Below are 16096 nucleotides of genomic sequence, written 5' to 3'. Positions count from 1 at the left end.
AACGACAGTGATAAGCTCCCAGTCAGGCTTTGACAATGCCTGCCGTATGCATTCCAACCCAATTTTGTTCCACTGTAAATTTCTTTCTCATGATCAGGGTCTCCCGTGAGTGAGACGTTGTATTAGACTGCATTTCCTTCGGCGCATCTATTTCGTAACACGAATCTGATACCTCAAAAGTGGGTGAACGGAGCGGAGCCTATATTGCTCTCGCATTAAAAGTGGATTTTTTTATTCTGATTTCTTCCTGCATAGTGTACTGGCGTCCTTGCAGAATGGCAACTAGTGAACTGTGGGACGGCAGTTTTGCTGAGGTACAAGGACGGGTCTTCATGCCTAGTTGTCAATTGTGCGCCGTATCCATAGATTGCAGAATCGTCGGAAATCATGAAATAAAATTTTTACAAGCCAAATTGGTTCTTCATTTAACTCTATAGGTTTTTTTCCAGAATATTCAATTTTATAAGGCGTCTACGGGCGCAGCCAACTGGCGTTATCGTGGAGGAGTTGTAGGACAAGGAAGGCATGCTTTCTCGGTTATACGCGAGTGTCGGAACAGCAAAAATAAAATCGTACCATTATGCTTTCTATTATAATCTTGGGGGGGGGGGGGGGGCACTTATTTAGGAGCCATAATGGCATGGCAGTCACTTTTACAAGCAATCCTTAATTTTACTTAATCTTGAAAATCGCAGCTAATTCGGGATATTATTCATTGCATTATTACACTCAGTCCAGGCATAGCCATCCTAAGATCCGGGCAATATACGAACCGGGCGCGCCCGCAACGCAGGAAATGTAGCCTAATAATGCATCAGGCGGAAACACGCCGTGACGAAGTGCGTTTCGAAATTTGAATGATGGCATGTCGTGGCAAATATTGATACAACGCATCGCGGCACATGCTTTCAAGGGAAAACGTGCCGTATCAGTATCTGCCCTTTCTGGCTCGTCGTCGCGTTCTTTTTTTCTTTTGGTTTTTGGGGCATTTACGTTAAATACGATGACAGAGCTGCCTTTCCTGCACTCCAGGCACGCTCAGTATTTATATTGCCTGGACTGAGCATCGAAATTCAATGTTGAGCATGTCTAATTATCTGCGATTTTGAGCATTTAAAAAATAGGGGTACAATGACATGTGACTGCGTGGAGTTTTGCCATATAAACAACCGGCCCTAAGCTATTAAGTCATTTTTATAGGAATTGCAGCAAAATATTCTACTGGAATTACGTCAGCTTTGCACAAGAACTTCTTTTCGGAAGCACCCGCTTCAAACCCTAATGACCTCTTTGCTATAAAGAGCCTGTAGAGCCTAAAGAAACAATCTGCAAAAAGCTGTATGACGTTCCCCGGGAAGCGTACCCTCTGTCCTGGCGGGATGCACAGCGCTGCCGAAATCTGCGCGGCCGTGATTCCACGGGATCCGACCAGGAGCTCTTCCAGGGCGCTCGCGGCAGCGTACGGGGACAGGACCACGTTGGCCTCGCCGGGGTCGGAGCGGCGCAGTTCACGCAGGAGGTCGATGCCCAGTTGCAGTACACCACGCGACACGGACGCCTCAGCGTCGGCCGTCAGTGTGGGTGGCAGCCTGCAACGGAGTTTGCTGACGTCTAGAACAAACAACGTAAAGCCCGCTAAGGACGGACCATAAGACAGGGAACATAAGGATGGTAAGACTACGGAAGTGCGCCACAGTCACCAGCCTGTTTAGTCATCCTGCCACTTTCACTATACTTACTTTGCTGCGGAAGAACTGAATAAAACTGTCACAGTTCCACCCGAAAGGCGAAGCATTCATTGCGATAGACAGCTCTACGAACTAAGGATCGTTTTTTCGACCGTATGAAGCTCTTAACGTTCGCTTACTAACTAAATTAACAAGCACGCTGTCACGCGCACTGAGGTAATCCGCACGTTTCGCTCGAAGACCACGCGAACTCGCTGTCCGGATTGAGAAGGCGCTGCAGCAGCAGCGAGCGAATTGGCCTTCGTGCTGTCTCTCGCTTCAACGCCAACTAAACGTCGAAAGCACAGCGAATACGAAGCTACCGGCACTCAGCGTGGCGCACTTAGTCCACATGGCAAATAGTGTTTAAGATGAGGCCCGCGCGGGCGTGAACTTTCGCGACGTCGCAGATCGCTTTCAAGATACAGCCGTGCCGTAAGCAGCAGCTGGGGAGTAGAACGCCCCGCCTCCCCCCCACTGTGACTCGCTTGCGACGAAGTCGGCCCTCTTCCGCCCCGCCTTCCTCCCTCGCGCGCGCAAGATTGAGCCGCGATCGTCGGCTGATCCTCGCAAGGTTTCAGTCGCACATACAGGCTACGGCGCGCGACGACAATGTTACCGTGTTTAGACTTTATACGGAGCCTCACGGCGACGGCAGAAATGCGCTTGGACTGTCCATACATGACCTCATTACCCGCCGCACTTGCCCTGTAGCAACAGCGGTGCTCTGCTCAGCTTGAGGTCGTGGGACAGATCCGGCCACGGCGGTGGCGTTTCGATGCGGTAGAAATGCAAAAATGTTCGTGTACTTAGATTTAGGTGTGCGTTAACGAAACCAAAGTGCTGAAATTTATTTGGCAGTCGCCCACTACGTTGTGCTCCATCTTCCCATCGCGGTTTTGGCACGTATAACCTCCTAAGGTAGGGATTTATTAACATATTCTTTTTATTGAACTTCGTGGCAAAGTTATCGCTACCATGGGGAATCAGCTCTCATCATTACACCACTCATACGCTTTTCATATGTAGCGTGTTTTTGACCACCATAGCAAGGATGCCTCCAACGGCGATATCCAGTTAATGTATTGCGTAAACATAGTTTATCATATGACAGGAAAGTTTCTGTGCTCATTAGAACACCTAATTATCTGCTGAGCCCGACTGCGATTCTCTTCATTCGGCCCCCTGCTTCATTCCTTCTTGTGGTCCTATAATTACCGTTAAGCCTATCGCTTTCGTTTTTGCCACTCGTTTTATAACTAATATGCTTTCAGTTTTCTTTTTCTTCATCGGAGTTTCGAACCAATCATTTAGTACTGACTTGGTGTATGGATTGCGTACTGCTTAAGAATATTATTAAGCTGCCAGAAGAGTGTCACATGCTCTGTAAACCACTTTATTACGTCAGTAGATATTGTTTGAAGAAGTTTATTCTTTTTTTCCACATACAAAACAAAGTGAAGCAAGAGCTAAAGGCACATAGCTGGAAAAGGGCTCTTGCTCCAGTCAGCATTTCAAGCTGGGAAAGCGCACAGACGCGCAATGAAATGTGATGCAATTCCATTGTACATATTCACGTACAATGTGTAAACGCACTCTAATACATAAAAACACTGAGAACAATAATGTCGCACAAGATAACTGAGACAATTGAAACATGGTTTTTGTTCACATAAAATACATTCACGCCTACACTTAATGTATTCAAAACGCACATGAAAGAATAGAAGTAAGATTCTCATGAAAACACAGAAGACGGACAGACAGACAGTGAACACAGAAGAAACTCTAAATTTTTCACAGTACCAAATTCCAACACTAATCTTCCAAGATGCCTTTTATTGAAGCGTTCATTAAAGCTAATTTTCTGCCTTATTCCATTTACCAAAATGGGAAATTGGTAGTTTATATGCTGCTTCCATAATTAGTTCTATTTAGTTCTAAGCCTGTCAGTATCCTAATCCCTTTTACCACCTCTGTCAGTGATTTGAAAATTAACTGTCACTGTCAAGCTCTTGTTTCCTTTCCACGACACTGAAGCTTGCTTGTTGCTTTCTGTACCATATTCTTCAAACTTAACCTTAAACAGGGCCGCTTAAGGTTCTCTATCATTTGGTAAAGGTAATTCAGCTAATTAATTCAGTTACAAAGCTTTAGGGATGCATCCATTTATGTCGCCTCTTGCCGTGTTATCAACAAACCTTGCAAAATCAGAAATAAATTTGAACTGAAACTCAGGACCACGCAACAAGAGATAAAGCGGAACATCAATGGCCTGACGTTATATGCGGGAAGAAAACAGCATGAGTTAGAAAGCAAACGCTTGTAGCAGTTATTGCAGCCGGGATTAAGAAGTTCAACCTGGTAAATATTGTAATGCAAAGAGCAAATGTCCTGTCATCTATTAGAATAAAACAATGTATATAAAGTTCGTGAAACACATTAGAGGGCGGTAAATGATTGTTAGGTAGAGTGAGATTAGGAAGTTTTACGGAATCAAAGAATTTAGGAAAGCAAGACAGTGTCAAACGAAGCTACGTTACGTTTGAACAGGTCGGGTATGTTCCACTATAAATTCGGCTGTGTTTTCGATACATAGCCTCAAAATCACAACATACTCTGCGCTGAGGAAGCGTAAACATTTAAAAATTCCTGCAAGAGGACGGTTGAGCTGATGGCGCAAATTCTTTCATTAGCCTAAGTATGTCAAATCCTCTGATGGCCTTTAGCAGTGTTCCTCAGTGATTCATGAAAGGAAATAAGATTGTTGTCGTTGAATAGAAGCATTGCTCGACAAATTCGTCACAATATATGTAGCAATTTCATCCAACGAAAGTTTCACAGAAACAACAAAAATGAGAAAATAAGAACATAAATGTATAAAGTTCGCTACAAAGTAAGCGTTAATCAAAATATGACATCGTAATCAAGTAAAACGCACCCAGTGATATTTAAAAGCAGACGAACCTTATATAGTAGTTTAGAATTCAATGAAGTCATAACTTCTGTACCAAATTGATATTACCGTGAAAAAAAGAAGGGAGGCAAGTCTATTTTCGCCTCCCGACACTGACTTAAAAGCATGCAAGAGTCATATTGTAATTTTTCTATTCCAAGCCACTCGACTGGCGGTCTTAGTGTGGTCGCTATATTCTACATCGGCATCCCCTGCTTCCCAGCGGGTTCTACTGCAGATTTGCCCTGAATAAACGTTTTTGTCTGTTTCTAAAAGCACTTGCGAACGACAGCAATATTATTAGCTTTCGATGCGCTATTATTTCAATTTTACTGCCTTGATATAAATTTCTCGTTGCAAGTTTGAGTGTTCCCAATTTCATGACTAAATTTCTTACGTTTTCTCTTCTAAAATTTACCAACTTCTGTACAAAAAAAAAGAAGTTATGGGTCGCGGTTAATATTTTTGCTCCCTTAAATACACAGTATCCATGAAATCTGTTGAATGAGGCCAAATTAGAGAAAACTCGCTCTTTACTGTACAGTCGTGGACGACCAGCAAAAACTAGTTCAGCCGGATTGCGACAGCGAATGGGGTCCTGGCTCATGACACTGGGCATAACAATCTAAGGAGCAAATGAAGCCATACTACGGTTGCTACTACTCTTTGCACGTAGTCGACTTTAGAGGACCTCATGGCGAGCTCCCTCCTAAACATGCAAACGTCTCTTAAAGAAGCAGCATTCGACGCTCACCATTCCGTGCCGAATCGGCTCCCGTCATTCGGTGCCATGATGGCGACGCTAGGCGAGCTGGAAGAGGTGCTCGTGCGCACCATCACGTTCGGCGTGATCACGCCGTCCGCGGACAGAGGGTCAGGTGTCGTGTGGATGCTGGGCCGGCTTTGCCTGTGTCCCATACTTCTCTGGTTTCTAATGCCGGTTGCCAACCTTGCTGGCTTGCTTGTTCTTGAGCCTGCTTCGATCTTCTTCTATTTCTTCTTCGGCCACCACGAGACGAGTTTCACCATATCCCACCTCTTCCATTCTGGTATGTCTGGGAATTATCCATGCTCAGCGGAGCACGGGTGGAGAAATTAGTCAATTTTGCTTTCACAAAAGGTACAATGAATGAGTCTGTGATCAACACAGCGTTTTAAAAATTTACCGTGCTTTCTATAGCCTAAACGGTCCATGGCGCGGTCTCTCAAGAAATCTAAATTTATGATTGCTTCTGAAAGTCAAGGGCCTAACAAGGTTACACACAAAAAATCAGGGCTCCGAGTGCACTTTTTAAGCCGACATTTTCAATTCGAAGTTGGTGCCTCTGAGGTCACAGCGACCGCCATTTTGGCAAGTGCACGGCCAGCGCTTTGTCGTGTGCTTCATAACATTTCGAAACCACTCTGCCACACACCCCTTGCACACGGGAGAGAACGCCTGAAGCAACCCTGTCGGGCTAACCGCCGAGACGCTCATGCGAACAGAAACCACGCGTAAACCGCCCACTTCAAGCACGCCAAATGTACTCTGTATGAAAGACGAAAATTATTAGGAGAGAGCATTGCGGCATCAGGATTCGGCTATGTTTTGAGGCAAGAAAAGCAACGGTACGGCTCAACAACCGTGTCGGCTCAACACGTGATCGCCACGTCAGAGCACACAGTAGGTTTTAGGGCTTCCGCTCGGCAGGCAGAGCTACGGCATGGAAGCCGAATAAGTGCGCATCGATAACAAGCTACCGGGAACCAAATAGTATTTACCAGCCAATACACTGAGTCTCAGAGGTAACATGTCCGCCCGATACTCAGAGGGGGAAAGTGAGGACAATGGCTTCACGGAGACTTCGCTTGCCAAGGCTGCCTACGTGACGTAATTTCCTCTACTATTTTATTTCCGTCCTCCATGACATTTTATTTCGTCCATCGTCAGGGCTGCCCAAGCAGCTGGACGCTTTAACTGCCTATAAAAAAGAAAAAGAAAAACTGAATATAAATTTTCTACCACACATATTGTGACGCTTCAGTTAGGCAAATTTGATGTCAAGGTGTTTTATTTAGGAATGATTTCTACAAATGAGGTTGATTCTAGTAAAAAATAAAAAAAAACTGTGAGCCCTTCCACTGGGGTGGAGATGGAAGAACAGCGAAACTGTACTATGGTGGGAATTATGTATTTACAATTATGACTAATAAGATGGGATGGCGTAATTGGTTATTTGAACTATTAAACAATGAGAAATATATATGATCTGGTGGTTTTCATGTATTTAGTGACCACAGGCACCATGGTCGTATGATTTGCTACGGTACATTGCCATAGGGTGTACGGAAAAAGTTGGCACGTTCTTCATAAACACGTCAGTAACGCCGCGTGCGTTCGGTGCGAACGCGGGGAAATTGCCGCCGCCGTCGACCACAGTTTTTTTTATTTATAAAGTTCGCCCAACGGCATAAACCAATAAATATAGAAATGTAGGCTGGTTTCGGCTATGAACAGCAATAGTGCTCGATGGTTGCTTCCATAGAGTCATTATACATAATCCGGTGGTCGCGTAGGATGAAGGCCCACTGTTTGCAGGTAGCGCCGTCGTACCTGGTATAGACCAGGGCATGTCCACAACAGGTGTTTGATTGTTACCGCGGACGCTTGAGCAGAGCAATATGGGCAAGTATCCACAAATGATCCACGGAGGTGTTGTGGCCAGGCATAGGTGCTCGATGGCGTAAGTGTCACCCCCGCACGCAGTCTCCGCAACACCACCTCCTCCTGGCGTGTAAGGCCGCCTGGGAGGTTTGAGCCACACGGTGGAATTAAATCTCGTGTGGTGCGGTGGAGAATCTCCTTGCGGTGGAGGAAATCGCCCTGGGGGTCACTTGGGAAATGTGCTTCCACAGCTAGTGGCAGCTCACTGTGGGTCAGCAGAAATATACACTGTATCCGAATCTGACCGGGCATCTGTGCAGTCATTCGGTGTATTTCGTCTGCGACAGTGTGGGCATTGTATACCTTCCGAATCTCCTTTATGGCCGAGGTGGAGTCAGTGCGCATTATTATAACCGGTGCTGGCGACGTGGAAGTAGCCGTCACCAAGTTTATTGCGTCTCGTATGACCAAAGCTCAGAACTGACCGATGGGACCGGAGTTGTCAGACGGTACACATAATTAGCACTTATGGACGGGCGCCCTTGATCCACGCTGGACGTAACCACTTGTATGTCCGTGCAGCTCGCATCGGTGTAGGCCACCAGTGAACCTGTCAGGAGTGCGGCATCGGTTTCTTCTTATGGCGGCGCAAGGTAGCCGATGGGCGAGGGACCGGATTTCGGAGGCGGGCCGATGGGCTCCCCCCGCCTTGGAGCAAATGCGTCTGATCAGATGAAGCACCCGGTGCTCTTGCTGCCTAATTTCGCGGATCTAAGCTTTTGCTGAGCCATTTGCCGTGATGACGACGCCTAGTACGCGTAGCTGGGGAGCTGGTGTCAGAGCATATCCAGATAGATGCAGGTAGATAGGCGTGTTCAGAAGCCGTCGACGGCCCCAGCTGTTCGCAACCGACATGTAGAGCGTCTTCTTTGTTGGAAGTGTCAGTCCTGTGGATTGACACTACTCGTCGGCTGCGTTGAGTGCTTGCTCTAAGGCGAATTCCTGTCGTTGCAAGTCGTTGTGTACACTCCATAGAGTAATATCATCGGCGTATATAATGTAGTATATGTCTGAGATCACTGCCAGAGCTCACCCGAGGGGTAACATTGCCAGGTTAAAGAGCAACGCTGCAAGCGCAGACCCCTGGGGCACGCCCCGCTTTGCGTTGAAGCTGCCGGTTGCGTCTCCCGTCAAACGTCCGTTGAGTGAGGAAGCAGTTTACAAAATTACAGACGCGCTCGGGTAGTCCCACGCAACGCATAATGTCAAGTATAGCAGTGTGGCTAACTTCATCATACGCCTTGTGCACATTGTGCGCGTTGTTTGAGTGACCGCACACAAGCGCTGTCAAAACGCTGGCTACGTGACGCCCGGCAGGGCTATGTGACTTAGAGGCCGGCAGTGCGGCGCGCATGCGCCGCAGTGGGAGAGCGGAGACGCACACGCACAGTATAGGGTGCCTCGATGCCCTCTTCGCCCACCGCTCCCCTTCCACTGGGAAGTCGTGTTTGCTCTCCGCCGTGCGTTCGGTCCCCGTGAAAGCACGCGTTCCTCGCTCTCGCGCGATTTCACTCACACATACAGCATACGGCCAATGAGAGTATTTTTCTATTGCCGGACGCGACCATCGAAGAGTGAGCCCTTAACAGCTTCGCTGTAAAAACTATGGTCAATTGATCTTTTATTTTGCCTTCGCTGCCGGACTTGCACGCCGCTGCGTCTTGTTCTCGTTGTCGTGATGTTCTCTATGTATAACCTTGTAAGGAAGTTGGACACGCCTACTTTTGAATGATTGGCAAAGAACCGGGTAGCTTTAAATGAAGTATCGAAAAAAAAATTTTACAGTGGAGCATGCCCTTCTCCATTGTGTGCGTACTTGATTGTCGTTGTATATTTATACGCATATTCCAAGGTTTACCTGCCTCCTCGCGCCACTTGCCAGCGTATTTTGCCGCGAGAATGAGGAATAAACATTTCTTCAAGAAAAATGAAAAATATATATGTATATATACAGGCTTGCTTGTTTGCAGGCGTGACCTGTAAAAAAAAAAAGAAAAAAAAAACTGTTTATTAAGAAAGTGCTCGAAGGAGCCTTGCGGTCATCTTAAGTTAGATTTCCCAGCGCCCCGATAAATCTATATAAAAGAGAAGAAGAGAGACCGAGGAGCCATATGAATCCAACAGATAACGAAGAAAAGGAAAGCGTATAGGAAATCATCGGTAGTTTCTAATTGATGTGTAGACGTGATAAGCTTAAGGGAAATGAAACTGAACGGAAAACAACTTACTACCTATGGGTGGCTTTTATGTATTGGGGGGATTTATGTATTAATGTATTATTATTACAAATTCAAATGCGTGCTGATAGAGTAGAGAATCTGTATGAACTTTTTCAATAAAGTGCTCGAAAGCCTTATACGGGGACAAGGTTTTAAACGGGCGTGGTATATTTGAGCAACGTTTCAATGCCTTGTCGTTAATTTCAAGCAGCTGAGTCCTAAATGCAACTACTTGAAGAAAACAGCCTCCCTTGAAATTGGGCTTCGATTCTGCAATGTAGCAAATGTGTGATGTTTTTTTTTTTCGTACTGGAAATACAACTATGAAGAACTTTTGTTCAAGAACTAGCCTAGGTTAAATTTCGCAGTTTTAACAGCGGAGCTGTTTAAGGCGGCCGTTATTCCGTTAGTCGTCCGCAAAAAAAAAAAAAATGTGGGCCGATCCTGGCGGTCGGGCAGAAAGGGGCCAAGCTCAATGTCCTGCACCCCTGAGAACTAGCGAAGCTGAGCCTGGTTAAGTATAGCTAAGCATGGTTGGGGACTACTTAAGCTTAGTCAGTCATCGATAGCCAATCGGTAGCCAATAAATAGCTTCTGTTTTTTGTCTTCACGAGGGTTTCGACGGCAATTCAGGGCGCAGGCTCCTTTCCCAAGCGTATCACCCCTGAAGGAAGCCGAACGCCAGGCTGGGGTACGCTTGTACCCTTTTGAGCCAGTGGGTGCCCGGCGGCGGTGGGAATCCAACCCACAACCTCCCGCAGTCGAGGCGGGCGCTCTTCCACGAGGCCACGGCTGCGGGAGGTTGTGGGTTCGATTCCCACCGCCTCGTTACTCAATCAATATTCAATAAAATCCGGAAAATGCTGGGGATGTCTTGGTAGTGTTTAGCCTAGTCCGAATACGTAGCCAACACGTTGCAATACCCAATCAATTGCTAATCGATAATCAATCGTCAATGATCAATAAATTCTGGAAAATTCTGGGGTAGTGCCTAGCCTAGCCCAAATACGTAGCCATTACCTTGCGTTAACTAATCGATAGCCAATCAATAGCTAATCGACAACCAATCAATAATCAATCATCATCATCAGACTATATTTATGTCCACTACAGGACGAAGGCCTCTCCCTGCGATCTTCGATAATCGCCATCGGCCATACCATGCTGAATAAGCCGGTTCTCGTCCGATCCCCGAAGCTCCAATAACCAATAAATTCCGGAAAATATTGGCGAGGAATTTGTACTGCTCAGTCTAGCCCAAATACGTGGCTAATACCTTGTGGTAGCTAATCGATAGCCAATCATTAGCTAATCGATAATCGATCAATAATCAATAAATTCCGGAAAATGCTGGGGATGACTTGGTAGAGCTTAGCTTAGCCTAAAGCCAGGACTAGCTAGGTGCCCAACGGCTCCGTTGTCTCTTTAGCATTGCGCCTCCAGTGCAAGCTACGCTAGTTGTTTTTTTTAATGGAAAAAAATAAATAATAAAACAACAACCTCGCAACCATTTGTTGCCCACCACGTGCATTAGGTGACACGCGGTGTTGCAGAAGAAGAAGAGGAAAAAGAAGAAGACGGTATCTGCTTCGCCGCTTCTGGCTCTGAAGTCTAGGAAGCAAACAAGCAAGGTCTCTTCCGAAGAGCGCTAGACCGTGAGTAAGACGACGAGATTTTTTTTATTGAAACTGAGTCAGTAGAGTGCTCATAACTATGCATTCTCTTAGAAAAGTACTCGATCTGTAGCTGACCATGTCCAAATTTTCTGTACACAAATCTATCTGATCTATGCCGGCTTCCATTCATCATTGTTTGCTCGAGTCTCTAGAAAGTGCAAATAAAAGGTCAATTAATTTTTGCGAATTCGTATTCTGAACGTCATTTAATTAGCGGTAGACTTTGCTCGCCTCGTCTTGTATCTCCTCTGCAAAAATATCACCTTCGCTAAACTGATAACCATTGAAAAGAAAAAAAAGAAAACTCTGCATTATCTCAAAAAAAGAAAGAGTGTCGTGTGCATATGCCTCGAAATTATCTATTTATCACTTCAACTAACATTCAGCCCCCACTGTCTTCGTTTGCTTTCCCACGGCATGTCTTCTGAAGGTGTTTAAGTATCGTAAAGACCACCAGGTATATCAACCTCACGTCCTCAATTTGCGTCCCTCGAGCATCTTTTATTTCGCTAAGCGTAAGGCGTCGCTTGGTAAAACTGCACGGAACGTTACATATACGTAACGAATGTTTTCTGAGGTGTTAGGTGCCAAAACCACGATTTGAACGTCAGGCACGCCGTAGTGTGTGTGTGTGGTGGTGGTGGGGGGGGCTCCGGATTATTTGACCACCATGGGATCTTTAAGGCGCACCCACTGCACGGAACACGGGCGTTTTGGCATTTCGCCCCCATCGAAATGACCTCGTGCTTACCAGCGCAACACCGTAGCCGCTAAGCCTCCGCGGCGTGTACATGTACGTAACGAAATGCAACGAAAACTTGTAACGCTACTATCTCTCATATCTTCGCATGCAACCGAACAAACCACTTGCCTTACGTCGTTATTTTTGTGTAGAGGGAAGAAGTCATGACTGCACAGATGATGCACAGATGGCACTGTTGTCGCGCCACGCATGACGCAAACGCAGCTAAATTTTTTCTCTCTCTTGCCGGTAATAGCGACCTAACTGGACAGTATATTTAGCGGTCCGAGAGGGAGTGGTCGCGTTTGAGAGAGCTCCCTCTGCCATATTTGGCATGATTATTCAAACTCAAAGTTGTGCTCATTAGTGTATTGGACTCTTTTAGGTGTGCAATTCGATGCAGAAATTTGATGATTGCTCGGCTATAGCGCCCCCGCGTTCGTCAGGTAGGATCCAGAAATGGTGTGAATGGACTCGGGCAGAAGGACAGAGTGATACCAATCTTCGCCCACCACATTGCATCACAGCGAGCCCAGTACGAATAGGTCTAACGCTGCACAACTGCAAGGGTGGACCCTCCCCTCTTGGCTGTACCGCAAGTTAAGCATATATGCTTTTGTAATGCGTGAATAAATTACCTTTGTCAATTTGTTCACTTCATTTCTGTAGACTAGTGTTCATACACCCTGAACAGCACGCACAAGATGTTTTACTTACCCCTTTGTTCGGCTGCATTCCTGATTCAACCTACACATTTTTTTTTTTGTCCAACTCTCTAAGTTTACTTTCTCTAAACTCGGTTAGTAAACACCTTCACTCAAAAAAGACTCCCCTTCAGCTGCGTCCGCAATTTAACATTCACAATTTATAGTGGATGTTCAACTCCCTACAATATTACTTCCTCTAAACACGCCCAAAGCACTTGACGTTTCTCTCCTTATCTCACACTGAATGACGCAGATCGATGCCGAGAAGACCGGCGCCTATTTCGCCCGTTTTCTACGTCTCCGGACCGACTTCACCCTTTACTCACACGAGCCGGGCCACCTCTGTGAGCGCCACCACACCATGCGTACGTTAAACAACAAAATGTGACATTGCTACTAGCGTAAATTGTTAAGATAGAAGAAATTTGTTGCGTGACATAGCCATGCATCATAGACAGCGAACAGCTGTTTTGGCTCCAGTAGGAGTGATCGATTATTGACGGTAAAACGTCAGAACGGCAAGCTGACGGGGGGGAGTTGTAAAGCCATGCGTGAAGGTAGCGCCATCCATCAGTGAACGAGATGTTGACTCCGAGATCTAACCAGTGGGGGGCACGCCGGTGGGATAGCACATGCCATGGGAAGGTAAAGGCATGCGGCGAAGTTGACTTGGAAAAGGCAAGTTGAATGTCAAATACCACGCAACTAGTGACGAAACAAAAGTTTACTGAATTCTTAATAAATCATAACTTTCACGTTTCTGCGTAGTCGTTGAATGGTATTTGACTAAAGAAGACAGGGAAAATATAAAATAGAACTCTACATGACGTGTAAAGTTGAAAACGGTGATTATTCTAGCGCTATTTACTCTGTCACTCGCTAGAGGTGCTGGAGTGAAAAAAAAAGCTAACCGAAGCCGACATTAGAATATCAGAAAGGAGGAACAAAATGGCCGAATGGGGTCTAGTTAGCGTTAACTTGTTAGTGTTTGATTGTGAAACGAAAGAATCAACGTGCGCTAAATGTGGTAATCGTAATCGCAATTTTTCACGTATTATTTACTCGCTGTCTGCCTGTGTACGTTACTCGTCAGTTTGTGCTTTGTGGTGTTTTCCTAGACCTAGATTTTCTTATCTTTTTTCTCTGTTGACTTTTCACTCCACAATAGGATCTTTTTTTCTCTGTTGACTTTTCACTCCACAATAGGGCCTGACTTCTCCGAGTGCTCGATCGACCCCTTCGGGGCTTCGCATCGCCGCCGCAGTGGCAGCCACCACAGCGATTCTGCTGGGCGCATGCGTCCTGGTGCTCATCGGTGTCCTAGACTTCTTCAGGGGACACTGGGACAGCGTGGTGTGCACCACTCCTGCCTGCAGCGAGTTCGCCAAGCTCATCGCCAACAGTGTGGACCAGTCCGTCGATCCCTGCAGCAACTTCGACGCGTACGTCTGCAGTCGCTGGCAAAGGACACAAAAGTACTCGGTGAACGCAGAGCTGGTCATGCATGCGGTAGACGTCATGACCAAGGTCGTCAGCAAGGACAAAGGAACAGACACAACCGTACAGACGAACCTCGACAAGGCCGGGCGCTTCTACCGCTCCTGTGACGTTGTCTGGCGCGGCGAACGCGATGAGCTGCCCGTGATTCGCGACTACTTAGTGCGTGCGGGTATCGTGTGGCCTCGGAGATCGGCGACGCCTAACGTTGCGCGTACGCTATTGAGCCTGAACATGCTGCTAAACTGGCCAGTAGTGGTTACCATGTCTGTGTCCAAGCAAACTATGTGGATCAGCGTGCCCTACTCCTTTTTGTTGGCTGCGGAAGAAAAAGGCAGACTACACAACGATGAAAGGCGGAAACGAAGCTTCGAGTTACTCAAAACGCACTTCTCCGAAGGCCACGATGAAGAGGCTGTCACATTCGAGGACACCACTGAATTGGAGGAGGTCTTCTTTCATCCCCTCGCAGACGCCCGGAAGCACACTGGTCTGCAACTGGTGAACAATACAGATGAAGACAGATGGAATTACTTGCTCCCGGAATTCAACCTGACCGCGGTGAGCAGATTCGAGAGCGACAGCGTAGATTACGTGAGGACATTCTTCGACCTGTGGAGCCAATCAGGTGAAGCGAGAGCTCACCTTTTTGTCTCCTGGATGGCAGCGCGGTACGTCAGTACATTCTCCAACCACGTGCTCATCTCCAACTTCTACGGCACAACAAATTACGAAACGATCAAATACAAGCAGGTGCGGTGGTGCTTCGCACTCGTCTACAATTTCATCGGAGACTTGCTGTTCGCTCCGTACAATGCTCACGTTTTTCTCCCTGAGGTGCGCCTGGACGTGGAACGCATCGTCCTCGCAATCAGAAACGCGTTCGCTGCTCACCTCGCAGCAACGGGAACATCCAAGGTGACAAAAAACTACACGGAGTTCCAGTGGTCCTCTCTCGACACCGTGATGGCCGTTCTGAAACAAGCCACACCTGAGAGCGACAACGCCAGTGGTCTTGCCGACATGCTCCTCCCCGATATGCACGAATCGCTGGCGAGAAACTGGCAGACTGCGTGGAAATACCGGTCGTCGGGAAGCGGAGGCCGGGTTTCGCGTGTGCTGGGACCCTTGGCTTCGAGAGGATTCGTGCTGTTCGAATATTGGCGCGGTGACTTTGTCCTCATCCCCTACGCCCTCTCCTTCCCGCTGTACGACGTCGATCTGGTGGACGCCGTGAAATTCGGCGCGCTCGGTGGAGTCGTGGCTACAGCTTCGGCCGGACTTGCCCTCTCGCACTACCTTCGCTACAGCAGTTCGACCCACGCAGCGTTGAACGAAGCGCTGAGGTGCACCAACAGCTCTTACCGTAGAGGCGCGTGGGCTACGCTGAAGGACATCGCGGCTTTGAACGTTCTGGCGGACGCGTACGAAGCGCACGGCTCGCGCTACACCCTGGCTGGCGTGAGGGGCTTCACGGCGACACAGCTGCTTTTCGTCTCCTGGTGCTTCGCGAAGTGCCGCGGATACTCGGAACCCCTATCCGACAAGTGCAGCACCGCCCTTCGCCATGTGTCGACTTTCAGCTCGGCTTTCGGCTGCTCGTCAGGCGCCCCGCTAAATCCGGTGAAAAAGTGCGTCGTCTTGTAGCTTGCGCTTGCGCTTTGCACCGAACAGGACATGTGTGTGCCGTAATCCTGATGGAACATCGCTGTTAATGTTGTGTGTTTATATACAGTCATTTTATTTATGTCAGTAGGTAGGCTTTAGGGGATAGATGTCTCTTCCTACGTCTATAGGGGATAGATAATATTACGATCACTCTTCCTACGTCTTTTCTGGCGTTCCACAGGGCAGCGTTCTAGGCCCGC

At 47.2% G+C, this 16096-nt stretch overlaps 2 protein-coding genes across 2 annotated transcripts in view; one reads left to right on the top strand and one right to left on the bottom strand.

Moving 5' to 3' along the window:
* LOC119463473 (leukocyte elastase inhibitor) overlaps positions 1-5601 on the bottom strand; it is a 36451-nt gene extending 30850 nt beyond the window's left edge. Inside the window, exons 1-2 of the mRNA XM_037724312.2 lie at positions 5438-5601; positions 1364-1589 (exon numbers count right to left, since the gene is read on the bottom strand). Of these exons, the coding sequence (XP_037580240.1) occupies positions 1364-1589; positions 5438-5601 (390 nt within the window). The remainder of the gene's footprint in view (positions 1-1363; positions 1590-5437) is intronic.
* An 872-nt stretch (positions 5602-6473) lies between these two features.
* On the top strand, positions 6474-15875 carry LOC119463472 (membrane metallo-endopeptidase-like 1). The gene is made up of 2 exons (XM_037724311.1): positions 6474-6548; positions 13938-15875. Exons 1-2 carry the CDS (start codon positions 6474-6476, stop codon positions 15873-15875), a joined length of 2013 nt encoding a protein of 670 aa, XP_037580239.1.
* Positions 15876-16096: the final 221 nt, after the last annotated feature.

This window comes from Dermacentor silvarum, chromosome 9 (genome assembly GCF_013339745.2).
Source record: "Dermacentor silvarum isolate Dsil-2018 chromosome 9, BIME_Dsil_1.4, whole genome shotgun sequence".
NCBI classification, from domain to species: domain Eukaryota; kingdom Metazoa; phylum Arthropoda; class Arachnida; order Ixodida; family Ixodidae; genus Dermacentor; species Dermacentor silvarum.
The sequence above is the reverse complement of the archived record's forward strand: the minus strand, read 5'-3'. Positions and strand labels throughout refer to the sequence as shown.